The following is a 14730-nucleotide window of genomic DNA, read 5'->3' as shown; positions in this document are numbered from 1 at the left end:
AAGAGATTTTTTGCTTGCGTTTGTGTTTTTCCACAGGAAAGTGTTGACCTTGGAGAGATCATGTTCTCACTATGCTACCTGCCCACCGCAGGCAGACTCACACTTACTGTCATCAAGTGCAGGAACCTCAAGGCCATGGACATCACTGGATACTCAGGTGTGTTTGCATGTGTGTGTGTGTGTGTGTGTGTATGTGTATGTGTTTGTGTGATTCACATACAGCCGCAGCGGCTCAACGGGAATGATCCGTCTTTTAATATCCAATTGTAAGCATGTCAGATAAAGTGAGCAAACAGCGGAAAGCCGTCTCCACAGCTGCGTTCTGTTTATTTCAGCAGTTATTAATATTCAACATTTGCAATATTAAGACATTGTCAGCAAATAGTTGCAGGGGGTCTGTTTATTGTAATAGACTGCTGCTCCACTTCTCCATTACCACTTTCCCCCACAATACTGATATGACTCGTAAAATGTGACATTTATTGTGCATTAAATGCCAGGGTTCAGGTGTAATTCAGAGTGAACGTGGCATTTTTTCCCTCACATGTTTGATGACATTTCACGATTTTAAAGTGAGTCCCAATTTTAATCCCCGTTTCAGTTTTTAGGGGTTTAACTGTCTGCCTTTATCTCAATCTGTGGGTCGTAAACCAGTAGCTATCAAGTTGTGCCTTGGAGCGTACTGGGCTGCGAAGCAAGCACTCTTGTTTGTTGCTTATAGATTCAAGGCAGCTTACATCTGACTAAAAACGTGGTATAATGAATCATACGAGGCGATTTGCTACTGACTGATACAGATCGAGATCAGCATTCATCAGGAAGCTTTCTCAGTCATGCTGTTTAAGCTATCTATGGCCTCTCATGCTCTGTGTTTACACAAGCCGTTGACTCATCTACATTTATGCACATTACCGATGCCTGCTCCTCCAGGGTTGCTTTCATGCTTAAGTAGAAAAAACACACACACGCTGGATGATGAAATAGGCCACTGATGGCTCTATCTTCACGGACTTCTTTGAAGATGTTTTGGCAGTCAAGGCAAACATTTGTAAAAGCTCTGTTCTTAATAATCCCACAAGCCTGATCTTCATGCTAATTACTGCTCTGGCAGTTTCGCCCAAAAAAAAAAAAAAAGATGGATAACTTGAAACATGATGAGATTAAATTATCAGCGCTTCCTGTTTCAATAGTCACTTCTCCATCCTCTCTTTCTCTCACCGATTAGATCCCTACGTCAAAGTGTCGCTCATATGTGACGGGAGGCGTTTGAAAAAGAAGAAGACGAGCATAAAGAAGAACACTCTGAATCCCACCTACAACGAGGCCATCATCTTTGACATCCCACCAGACAGCATGGACCACGTCAGCCTGCACATCTCTGTCATGGATTACGACTTGTACGTACATGCGTAATTTATTTCTCACTGCTGTAGTCTTCAATGAAAAACATGCAAACATTCATGAATCTGTGTCTATGAACCATTCAAAGGTACACATTTTCACCATTGCACTGAACAGCATACACCTGACTTCACATAGCTAGGCGTTGCGGTCAAAAAACTATGTGTGCTCCTCCGTCTAGCAACACCTGTCCCTCAATGAATGGTTCCCACCTTTACTGACAGACACCCATGACAGAACAGTGACCCCTACAGGACAAATTAGCATCCCACACATACATTTTACACTTGAGATAGCTCCTATAAACAGTATGTAAGATTTAGGGAGATTTAGTGGCATCTAGTGGTGAGGATTGCAGATCACAACCAGCTTAAACTTCTCCCAGTTAGAATTCCTTAATTATTCATTGTTCAGGAGGATATTACCAGGAGCCGAATCATCCACAGAGGTCGCCTCCTCTAGAAAAAACAAACTGAGTTTTTCTGATGCACTTGTCGCAAAGGGGCTGCTAACAACAGTGGCCAACATAAAAATGAGAATGGCCCCGTCTAGAGCGAGTGTTTGGTTTGTCCTTTCTGGGCTACTGTAGATTGCAGTGCAACACAGACGACTTTGTGTCGATATAAATGACTCATTCTAAAGTAACAAAACACAACAATTCCTAGGTGATTATACACTAATACCAGGTTCAGACAACACAACATTTTTGTCCTCTCTGACTGTCACAAGGCCTATGTCAGATTAGGCGATTATGGATTACCCGACTGTGATGACAGACTACTCATTGGTCCACGTCCTGTTTTGATTATTACTGTTATTTCAGTCACTGTGGGTGTTAATGTCCCAGTCGAACAGTCTTTGTAGTAACTTAAAAAGTGCCACCAAATGGCAGGAGCTACACTTGAAGTACCGCATGAAAACCGTGCAAGTCAGTGAATCCTCCATAACAAGTTCCATACAGTTATCTACAGCAGCAGATCGGTCTGTGTTCCTGGTCAAAGTGACAGCTGTGACTGGAGAGGTCGTCGAAGAAAAAGAAAATCAAAAATGCTAGACTTTCTGTTGGGACGTCATGAGGCATCCCAGTCTGTTGGCGTCTACTATGACACCGTGCGACAGCCGCATCGGGCTGTAAGCGGGCTGAACTGTGTAGTCTGAACCGGGCGTAAAGTTAACATACTCATTATAATACATTCTATTTCTGAAATAAATCCTACACACTGGAACTTCAAATCTAAGTGTCAGGCAGGAGATACACCTCATAGATAAATTCACATAGACAGGGGTGCCCACAAGCTTACCTGGTAGAGTAGGCGCCCCATGTACAAAAGGCTATGTCCTTGCCGCAGAGGCCCCAGGTTTGATTCCAATCCACAGCCCTTTGCTGCTGTCCTATCAAATAAAGGCAAAAAGCCCACCAAAATTACGTAGACAACCAGATGCATCCTGAACAGAAGTGTCACATACTTGCCTATGTACACGTGTTACTGGAGGATTCTGCCAGAGAGCACATCAGAGAATTGATGGTTCAAACTGTTTTGAACATGTACATTTTTATGATGTAAACAAGTGACACCATTATAGATAATATGTGAGGCCCACGAAAATCAAGCACGTTGTTACAGTGGCGAGTTTGTTTCTCACACTGCCTCTACTGCTATGTACGTATTGCATCCTATGCACACACAGCTTTCATTTCTGAGGACATGCAAAACCAAGGCTGCAAACAGAGCCAGGATACACGGGGCAGCCATCATGCGCACGCAAATGCATAGTTCAAAGCAAGTTTATCTCCAGCCTAACCATACAATTCCACCAGATCCAGTAAGGATGCTGGAGGACACGCTACTCCACTTAACTGCTAGCTTGATGGGCTTCCCACTTTTGACATACCCAGCAGTGGAATGCACTGCTACTTGGGCGGTCCCTGGTTCTCTGCTCGCCATTTCAAACAGGAAACAACATGCTCACAAACTTTCTGTGACTCTATCCAAAAATCTCTTTCCAAAAACATTAAAGCCAAGAAATAGGCAATGCATCAGCTGAATCTTGTTTCATTTTAGAACTACGTCACCTAGTTTGACAGCTTGGTCCAAGTTCTGTGAGCCAGACGCATCACCCTTGGACGGAATAATATACATAAAGCTGAATTTAGTCTACCTTATGCAAATACAGACCGGGAACACACCACAATCCCATCAAACTCGCCACAACACACCCACCATGCACTGCGTGACTGCTTCCCCTCTCTCCAATGAAAGGAATGTAGAGCACTGAGACGCCCTCTGTCACCAGATCTAGTGGGAATGCGCCGTAAGACGTGCATAATTTTGGGGCATCAAAACTAGTTTTGGAGCTAATCATGGTCCAAAATGCAACTTACACAAGTGTGTTTCAGCAGCGTAGGAGATATTTCGTAGTTACATTTTCACATGAACAATATTTGCATACTCACAGTATTTTCATTTCTGTGCAAATATATTTGGAGGAGATTATTAATAAAAAAAGATTTTAATTATTCCTCATTTTCCAATTGTGGTTCTTCAGAAAAAGAGAGCACTGCACCTTTACAGTATGAAGCTATAATAGGAAAGGGAAAAAGTGCAGACAGCTGACAGAATGAGAGCACGTGTGTTAAAGGTCGAACTGATTTTTTTTTTTTTTTTTTTAACTGTGTAGTATAAAAGGAGCAGACACGATTTAGAAACCTACCCTCTTGTGTTTCATTTACTGTTTGCTCTCATGCTTAGGATTAAATCAGGCTGTGCTAATAATAGGGGATTAATAGGGCTTTCATTTACACTTCAGGCATTGTTAAAGGAGCGAAGATCTCCTTCCTGAGATGAGTCACAGAGACAAACAGCTGCAGATTCACTGTATCAATCGTCAGGACAACCACACTCAGATGTGTGTCTCCTTTTATTACAAGCTGTCCTTCTTGCAATTAGAGAAAAAACACAATTTGATGTATGAGTTGTCCTGTCAGGTTAAGTCAGATGTATTCATACAGTACGTGTGTGTGTGTGTGTGTGTGTGTGTGTGTGTCCCCACAGGGTAGGTCATAATGAGATCATTGGTGTGATGAGGGTTGGATGCCATGCCGAGGGACTTGGCAGGGACCACTGGAACGAGATGCTGGCTTATCCACGCAAGCCCATTGCACACTGGCACCCCCTGCTGGAGTCCAAGAAGTCTGAGAAGGAGGTAGGTTTGGATTGGAGTCATTTTAAAGGAGCATTCTGTATATTTATATCATTTAGGATGAGGACTCACGGGCTTGGATGGTCATTTTCACCTCCAAGAGTTTAAATTAAACTGTGCTAAGAGTTTAAGGGGCACAGTGGGAGTGACATGAGGCATGTGGTGAAGGGACAAGTGCATACAAGTGGTCGTTTATGTAGTTTGGACGCCCACCAACACTGCATCAGCAGGAATGTCTAATAAACGGCTTGTAGAGACAATTAAGCTAACTGCATCACAAACCGGACTCCTTCTCGGTCTCATAACTCAGTCAAATCTCAACACACAAACATGATACACATATTTTTAAATTTTGTGTGACTTACTCTTTCAGAAGATGCCATTATTTTTGATGTACAGCACGAGTAAACGTCCTTAAATTTGCGTAGAATTCAAAGAAAAAAGACGCTACTTGTGAGTCCAGAACTTCACTGAAAATCATCGCGATTTAAGCTTTTCTTCAGTTTTTAAATTATCCGGTGATAGTTGTTTGTAATTTTATTAGTTTAATAGAAAAAGGAACTTCTATTAACTAATTCGGCATATTTTAAATGGCGCTAACTTTCAGCAGCGCTAACAAATTTCAATGCTAAAAGGAAAAACTCGGCTAAAGTCGTAGCCCACGTCAGAACTCACTACATTAATAGCATCTTTATACTTCCTGTTTACATCCCCCGGAGCATGATGGGAACTCCACAATAACAGGAGTGACAAAATATATTAGTATGAACTTCTTTAATGTTGTATTTTCTGTAATTTTCCTGCATTGATAAGGCTCAAAACATCCCATCAACAATGTTCTTTTATTTTATTGTATTTTTTAATATATTTTTAACACAAATGATACTTTACAATGCTTTTCTAAAAGAAAAACCCATCTATTTTATTTGTTTACTTATTTAGCCTTTCTTTTCTGCAGCTATGTAATAATAATAGTAATAATAATCATGATAACACACAGTGCTTTACAATAAAACTACAAAAAAGGAGAATGAAATGAATTAAAACGTCATCAAACTGTCACCAGAGTAAAAGATAAAATACAAGAGGGCCAAAACTAAAATAAAGATATCAAATGAGAATAAAAATCAATAAAAAAGCAATAAGATAGACAGACAGCTCAGATAAAAGTATGTTTTTAGGAGAGGCTTAAACAAAGACACTGGCTCAGACAGGCTTTCATTCTCGGGCAGGTCGTTCCAGAGCCTCGGGACCCTGATTTCAAAAGCTCTGTCCCCTTTAGTCTTCAGCCTGGACTCTGGAACAGACAAAAAGACCTCAAACTACACATAAGTTCATGAGGGGCTAAAAGGTCAGAAATATAATCAGGAGCCAGGCAGTGAGGAGCCTTAAAAATAATCAATAAGGTCTTAAAATCAACCCTGAAACGAACAGGGAGCTGATGTAAAGAGGCTAAAATCACTGTGATGTGATCGTAATTCTTGATTCTGGTTAAAAAGAGAGCATAAAGGGGTTGTTGTTGTTGTTGTTGTTGTTGTTGTTTTGATACTATAAAGAGCCAAGACAGAGATGATAACACCGTGTCTGTGTTTTTGATGAGATAATAATGCAGGTATCCTGTCAGATACTAATTTTTGAGTCTATGTTCTTTGAATGAATGCTTTCAGTCTTTTTAATTATTATCATTAAGTCCTTTTCCTGAACCCCTACCGCACTAAATGGAAACATAAATGTTAAATCACACAATGGGCCTCATGCAGCAACATTCTCTTAAACTTCTCTTATATTTTCTGCTGAGAAAAAACAAAAGGAGTAAACTCCAGATGCATCCAAATCTGCTCTTACCCAGGTGTGCTAAATCCCACTTGATCATAAGTCACATATTAGCATATATGCCTCCTAAACACTATATAAGGGCAGGTGTTGTGCCATATGCAATGACTCAGGCACATGCCCAGGATCTGGAGAGATGCCACCAAAAAAAAGACTGTAAGAAGAAGAGGGACTTCAGCAGTAGTGACACTGACTTACGGTTGAATAAACTTGAATAAAGTGATTACAGATAGCATGACAGGGAGAAAAAAAAAAAAAAAAGGAATGGCTACACAGTTGTGATACTGCAAAGTCCGCATCAGCACTAGTGGTGGAGGAAGTTTTCATATCTTTTACTTTACAAAGTAAAGGTACTATTGCCACAGTGTTAAAATACTCAATGCTGAAGAAAATTAAATCAGTTTAATCAATCAAATTAATGAAAAGGAAAGCAGCAAGTCATCATAGTTGAGAAGCTGAGAAAAATAATATTAAACTTTAATTAAAACAGTTGCCAATTAATATTCTAATCAATCAACTAATCATCTCAGCTGCACTTGTTTATCTTCATATAGTCTGTGTGCAAAAAAATTTTACTTGTAAAGTGACAGTGACTAAAGTTATCAAATAATTGTAGTGGAGTAAAGAGTACAATATTTCCATCTCAAGTGGAGTAGATGTAGAAAGTTGCATGAGATTAAACACTTAAGTAAAAGTACCTCAAAATGTGCTTAAGTACAGTACTTAAATGTACTTAGTTACATTCCAGCACTGGTCAGCAGACGGATGAACAACTGAAACCACAGTAATTGGGATCAATGGAACAAGTACAATAGTCTTTCTTTAGCCTACAAATTCCATAATCTAATCATTATAATAACTCTAAAACATAATCTGATTTTTTAAAGTTTTTTTTGCAACCTTAGATAGATAGACAGATCAAGATCAAGAATGAAGGGCGGAGATGACATGCAGCAAAGCAGGTTGAAATCAAAGCAACAGCTCCGATGGCAAAGACATGGGGTGTCCATTCTACTGGTTGAATCTAAATTTGATAACATACATGCATTTTCAAACCTAACAGTCAAACAATTTATGGACTGTGAAAACAAATTGTTTTTCTCCTGTCTTGGTCAGAGTGCTCTCGACTACTCGTAAAATTTCCCCTTACCTATAAGAAGAGCAAAAATAAGAAAATATTGGTGAATCCCAGATATCGAAAATAAGAACAAATTGTGGATACAAACAGAAATATGAAAAAATCTGTGTATCACTTACCGTTAAGTGACAGCCTTGGGGGGCTGAAAAATGAAGCCAACACTGAAGTGCAGAAGACTGCAGTTCCTCTAATGGCCACTTGAGGCTGGCTCCAAGAGTGAGTCAATTCCCACAGACCCCTTTGTTAAAATGCCCGACTTTACAAGAGGAATAAACATGTTTACAGCCTGGTACAAAAACGGTTTTGGTCTCCATATATAATTTCCTGGTTTGTGACAACTGTACACGGGGTCAACTGTAATAAAATACACTTACACTACATTTTTTTTAAGGCTTAAAGCTACGCATATTTAAGGGCGGGGCTGCATGACTGACAGGCTACCTGCGAGATGTCACCACAGTCTATTAGTCCGTGCTTCTCCACATTTTCTCTTACCTATAAGAAGAGTAGAAATAAGAGAACATTGGTGAATCCCAGAAATTGAAAGTAAGAACAAAAATAAGAAAAAAATCTGTGTATCAGGCCCACTGTTCTTATATTCCTGCAGCACACACCGTTAGACTGATATGTGCCTTGTGTTGAGACCTGAGAGTGACGGTGCTGCAAATAAAAAAGGCAGCATATGTGTTATGAATCACTTCCTTGTGTCTGTGTGTCCTGCAGTGGAAGGCGAGGACAGCCAGCTTTGACAGCCAAGGCTCCTGCCCCTCACCCCGGCCCCCTGCTAGTCCCTGAGCAGAGCCACCTGTGACCCAGCAGCCCAGAAGGGGGTTTCCTCCCTCCTGCTGATCCACTTCCTGTCTGTCTGATTGAGGAGAAACACAACCCCACTGTCTCTCCCTCCCTCTCTCACTGTCCCTCCCTTCCTCAAGTCTGGTCCCAGAGCACTCCAAAGAACTGATCTAGGACCACCGTTAAGTCGGTTAGTTGTGTGAAGTGCAGTCTTTTCGGGTTTTAGGGTTTGAAGTGTGGGTGTTGTGATGACCCAGAGCTGCCCTGGTTGTCCTCAGAGGAGACTGCCTGGACATCCGGTGTGCAGACATTTAATACGGAGCTGTCCGAGCCGAGGTGGACGGATCTCAGTGTCCTCACGTGGACACTTTCCAGACGCTGAAGATTCAGCTTTGTGCTGCAGAGACTCTTTGATGGAGAGCAGCGGAAGTTTCACAGAGTGGTGCTGAGGACTCGGCCGCGGTATAAAAGAGGCTTTAACTGGATCTGAAGCGATTTCAAAAACTCTCCGGCTCTCTCTCGTTGAATTTTAAAGTGCTGTATTAGCATAAAAACCAGACTGAACTGTAGCATTTTGGAACTATTAGATGTTAAACTGCTCCATTCGTCGTTATTGTTTGTGAATAGCAAAACAAATGAATTTCAAAGCTCCAGCTGAGTTCACTGTACTTCAAGTTTCATCAGTAACATAAGCAATTATCTGATCTGTAGCGGGTTGAAGGGAAAATATTCTCAACCTGGCAATTTGCAGTTTTAGTGTGTTTTCACAAGCAGCCGAGACGAGACGTTTTATGTAATGAAGACGAAGCAACAACAGGATTATTGGTTTTCACATGAGAGCAAACTGTGTCGATAGTGATTTCAATTCTATAACAAATTTTTAATTTTCGATACAAGTATGAGGTTAAATTACCTGACAAAGGCACAAATGTCTCATTAAACACAACAATGACTCAGACAGATTCTACAGTTCTGATAAACATTTTGTCGATGGCGCTCTGAAGGTGGTTTCTGCAAACAGGGAAACTGCGAGCACACTTTACACTTCCTTACCTCCGTCTCTGGTGTTTGCTTTTGAGCAGCTCTCACCCTTTTCTTCCAAATGAAACTCACACAAACGCTCATGTTTTCCTGTTCGAAGCACTTCGTTGTCTCCTCTTGTTCTTTTTCTGAACAGGTTTCGGTGGATGTGTATAGTTTCATGTACAGCCATCTGTATGTTTCATTCTTTTTAAAGCCAGAAAAGATACGATAGGTTTAAAGAAAAAAAAAAAAAACTGACATTTTGAATATATGTAGCTTCTTTGTGGTGACGATTGAGAAAAAGGTGAACATATTTGTCTCTTGAACTTAGAAACATGCAACTTTCTTGATGTTTATCCTTTCATTAATCATAATGTTATACAGGGAGAGCGGGTTGAACTTGCCAGCGAGATGCTTGATCTGCAACGTGTGGTAAATGGATTATTTTTTGAAGATATTTGATGTGATTATAAGAAAAAGACTGCGGCACTGCTGTTTTATCAGTTTTCTTCTCATCAGGATACTTTCCTTCAACGGTTCCCTGCATTTAATGTGCTTTAATTTTGCTAACTCAAAGTTTTAGTCAGATAAAAGATGCACAAAATTTCAATTAAGGCCTGATTCTTTAATTATTCAGGTGAAAAACAGCGAAGCATTAATAGTGTTTAATTAAAAATATTGCATAATGGGAGTTATATCTTCGTGATGAGAATAAAACTAAATCAAAAAATAATTTGGTTTATACATAATTTTCCTCCAGTTTAAGCTTCCAGTGGTCGTAGTAATTTTGTTTCCGAGCACTGAGATGTGTGTGCATACAGGGGTAGAGGACAATGCACATACGGCATACATGATGTACGAAAAATGTCCCAAGACAGAAACCTTTTTTCAGCTCACAGTGTTTAAACATAATTAGTTCAGGTCAGAGTTCATACCACCAATACGACCACATAGGTCGTTTGTTCCAACCCATGAATACGACGACCCACCGAAGTGTTTCCTGAATTAGCACCCCTACTGGTCGATGACAGAATAGCTTGTATATGACCCCTCACAGTCGAAGTTTTTAATTGAAACGGCACCAAAACTACATGGTCAGGTTTAGGAAAAAAGATCATGGCTGAAAGGAAGTATGTGTGTTTGTAAATTAATGTAACGTGACAGACGTCAACATTATACATTATTAAAATTATTATAAACTGACATTTGTTTCACACTGGACACAAACACAGGTCTTGTGGATGAACGTCCTGTGTTTGTTTGATCCATCTACCTCCTCTGCCTCCTTTCCTCCCACCATAAGCGCCACGTCACCTGACTTCCTCCATTGCAACTGTCGTAATAACTACAGTTACTAGAAGTTGCCGCCTAACAGTTAACGAAAATATGTGTAGTAACCACTGCTTGTACAAACGACCAATGTGATTGTATTGGTCCTCCAACTAATAAAATCACAAGGTCGTTGGTTCCTTCCTCTGAATATAACCCACAGAAGTGTTTCAAAACTAGCACCCTTACCAGTGGATGACAGATTATCTCTGATATGACCACTCACAGTCGAAGTTTTAAATGAATGGGTGACATTAAGTGGTCATAGCTGCACCAAAACTACATGGTTACGTCTAGAAAAAAAGATCATGGCTTAAAATAACTATGTTTGCTACTAACTTACAATTAACACAAATATGTGTAGTAACTGCTGCTTGTACAAACGACCCTATATGGTTGTATTTTAGAGGATAGTATCGTATTTTAATAAGATCTCTTATAGTTTTGCACAGGATGAAGAAACGAAGCTGGTTTTAATGTAAGACAGTTCACACTGTTACTAGTCTGGTTTCTATCCAATTGTAGTGCAAATTCTGACAAAGCTGGAAAATGAAAACACAAAATAATGCTCGTATCCATCCACTACTGTAATGCAAATGTTAGAAGTTGGTTCATTGAAATAAACAGTTGGTGGCACTGATTGCCGAAGAGGAAGATGCGAACAGATAATATAATTAAAAGAGCGTCAGTCAAACCTCAAGCGGTGGAAAACCAAATAGAAAACATGATGGTAATTACTCCACACAGATCTGATGTTTCATCTGCCCCAATTTCACAAAGTCACCTGCTTCATATGGTCATAATTAATTCATTAAGTCAACCCTGTGTCACTCCCAACTTGTCAAATACTCGCTGCACACCCCTTAGCAGCGGTATGAGACACACAAGGCCACAGTGTTTTCTGAAGCTTTAAGCAACTGCTTTAGTATGAAACTCCGGACTTTCACTCAGGAGACCGCTGTTGGTGTCCCGTTTGAAACCAAAAGCCATGTATTTTATCATTTTCTGTAACAGCTTATCCTGATGGGGGTTATGGGGGGGCTGGAGCCTATCCCAGCTGTCATTGGGTAAGAGGCAGGGTACACCCTGGACAGGTCACCAGACTATCACAGGGCTGACACATAGAGACAGACAACCATTCACACTCACATTCACACCTACGGACAATTTAGAGTCACCAATTAACCTGCATGTCTTTGGACTGTGGGAGGAAGCTGGAGTACCTGGAGAAAACCCACGCTAACACGGGGAGAACATGCAAACTCCGCACAGAAGGGCTCCACCACGCAGGGGTTCGAATGCCTCTTGCTGTGAAGCGACAATGCTAGCCAATGCACCACTGTGCCGTCATGTTCTGCTTGAAACCAAAAGCCAGTCGAGTTATTTTAATAACAACATAGTATGCTAATATGTGTAGCACACTATGCTAGTGACATGTGTCATGTGATGTTTCGTTAGAAACAAATGTGCTTACTTTAAGTCGAACCATGATGTTTTTTTCCAAACTCATCTGTATATTTTTGTTGCCTTAATCTAGGTCGCAAATTTAGAACAAAGTTTTTTTTTTACCTACGTTGTCAGTTTATCTTGAAAAACTGTGGAAACTTGACACACCATTCTTGCGATCTAAAAACTGCCTAGAGCATCATAGTTTGACATGTAGGGCCACTGACCAAGCGTTGGTGTTTGTTGAGTTGAGAGTGAGTGTTGATTAAATCTAAGTCTATTGTCACATTTTGCTTCAAAGGAAACACCAACTTTCCCCACCAATTACAGTTTTTCACTGCAGTGCAAAAGCCATGTTAGAGCCGACGGTCAGTGTGCGTAAAACAAATACGAATTCTGGAAATTTAAGATGCCACATACAAAATACACATAAAAACTGCAAGTTTCTTTATTTCTAAACAATGGAAATATATAAGCCATATATATATAAGCCACTGTGACTTTGGTGCATTGAGTTGTCAACCCTCCTGCTGCACACACATCCTCAGTTTACTGTAAGAGGGAAACCGGTCTATAGCTTTTCATTAAAAACAGTGATTAATGCAGGTCTCTGTGATGAGAATAAATCCTGATAATTCGATTTCTATTAACATTGACTTCAAGTTTCAGGTTTGCCCTTCAGCAGTAATAGTTTTGTTTTGCTATAATGGACAGGCACAGATACCATCAGTACATTCAGGCTGGGAAATGTTGAGTTACAGAGTCAGAGTGATACAGGCAGGAAGCATTCACAGATTATATTTGGTACGGCTTGTACAGATCATGTCTTTTTGATATGAGGACAATTTACTGAATAGCATCCGCATTATCTCGACAGACACTTAAATCTGATATGTAACAATGTTCTTGGCCGTGGCTTCCACTGGTCTAGACTGCTGGTGCCTGATTCAGCAGCAGAGGACGAGTGATACTACGGCTCAAACTACTGTACAGTGAATAAGCCATATATCACAGAGCTTGTGAAATCGGTGGGCAGACATCAAGACGCGAGCAGATGCGTTCAGCAGACCCAGACAGATCTGTTTTAGCCATTTCCTTCATGTGTAAGTTAGGGTCTGAGCTGTTTAGTAGCCCAGTGTGTGTCTGGGAGGCTGAGACAGCGGCGCGGGGGCAGCTGATGGGTGGATGGGTCAGCATCTACAGAGCAGTGGCATTTCTCTAATTGGCACTTGTTACAGCGAGAAGGAGTCAGTGCATTATTGTTCGTGCTTGACGTAATCCACCATCACATCAACACCCCTCCACAAATGTTTGAAATTTTCACACAGTTGTTTTGATGGTAAAATTCCTCTATAATGGCATTATTCATAGATTTATATTATCTTCTTTTAGTGTTGAAACAAGTGGTTGAGTAATAATTTTGTTTTTAAAACCTGTGCTTTACGATGGTCATATATTTCTCTGACAGTGTGGTGTGTTTTCATAGTAGAAGAAACCTGTTAAATCACTTGCCTCACTTTATGGACTGTTTGGAGACCTTCTAGCTTTGCCTAATATTGTAACGTTTCTTGATATGATCTTGTATCCCTTCCAACTGTTATGATAGCACTGAATTTCCAATTTTTTATTGAACATTTTGTATTTGTAATAATAGAAATGTTTGAGAAAATGTGCAGGTGATTGATATCAACAGTTAGTCGAGACAAACGTCTACTCTGAGTTCCTAGATCATTATCGAGACTCACCATACGAGTGACCCAGTGTGTAATAAAGTAAACTGAAATATCTTACATCGTTTCAGCCACAAATTGTCATTCTTTTGTTCCGACACGTCTGAAAATCAGCAGCAGAAAAAGAGTGTTGTTTTTTTCCCCTGTGTTATCAGTTCTGTGAGATGATTTTCTTTTCTTTGATTAAAAGACTTTATGCAAAAAATGGGCGCCGCGCTGTGAGTTTTGTGGCAATAAAACACAGCATATAATGATGACGCAGCCGGCGGTTTAACAAGCAGGAACGGGCACAAAGGAAATGAGATTTCGTCTGAATCTAATGGTCAAATTAAACTTAGAGGAGGACACAGAACACCACATAGCAAGTACGACTTGACAGCCTCTAATAAACCGAGTGGCATTTTCATGTTTGTTTTGGTATTTTACACACAAAAGAAAAAGGTCAAATTAATAAATAGCAGTGCAAAGGCTAATTTGTGTGATTTTATGGCCGATCTTTATTAAAGGTCCAGTGTGTAGAAATCAGGAGGATATTTTGGCAGAAATGGAATATAATATTAGGTTTTCTTCAGTGTATAAACATCTGAAAATAATAATAGACTGGCATGTTGCACTGCCATATTTCTACAGTAGCCCAGAACGGACAAACTAAACACTGGCTCTAGATAGGGCTGTTCACGTTTTTGTGTTGGCCACCATAGTTAGCAGCCCCTACACAACAAGTAGTGTCAGCAAAACACAGATTTTTTTGATCGTGCAACTTCTTTATTCAGTGTTTTACCAGTTTAAATCACCTGGTTCATTTGTTTTTGAGAGGAAAAGACCTCTGCGGATAAC

The 14730-nt window shown here is 40.2% G+C and overlaps 1 protein-coding gene across 1 annotated transcript in view; it reads left to right on the top strand.

Annotated features, from left to right (window-relative positions):
* Positions 1-14729, top strand: part of syt6a (synaptotagmin VIa) — a 105920-nt gene extending 91191 nt beyond the window's left edge. The window contains exons 4-7 of the mRNA XM_050066218.1: positions 37-157; positions 1226-1397; positions 4455-4605; positions 8297-14729. Of these exons, the coding sequence (XP_049922175.1) occupies positions 37-157; positions 1226-1397; positions 4455-4605; positions 8297-8368 (516 nt within the window). The 3' untranslated portion in view covers positions 8369-14729. The remainder of the gene's footprint in view (positions 1-36; positions 158-1225; positions 1398-4454; positions 4606-8296) is intronic.
* The last annotated feature ends 1 nt before the right edge of the window (position 14730 follows it).

This window comes from Epinephelus moara, chromosome 16 (assembly GCF_006386435.1).
Source record: "Epinephelus moara isolate mb chromosome 16, YSFRI_EMoa_1.0, whole genome shotgun sequence".
Lineage (NCBI taxonomy): Eukaryota > Metazoa > Chordata > Actinopteri > Perciformes > Serranidae > Epinephelus > Epinephelus moara.
Note: the sequence above shows the minus strand (reverse complement) of the source record. Positions and strands in the feature narration are given on the sequence as shown.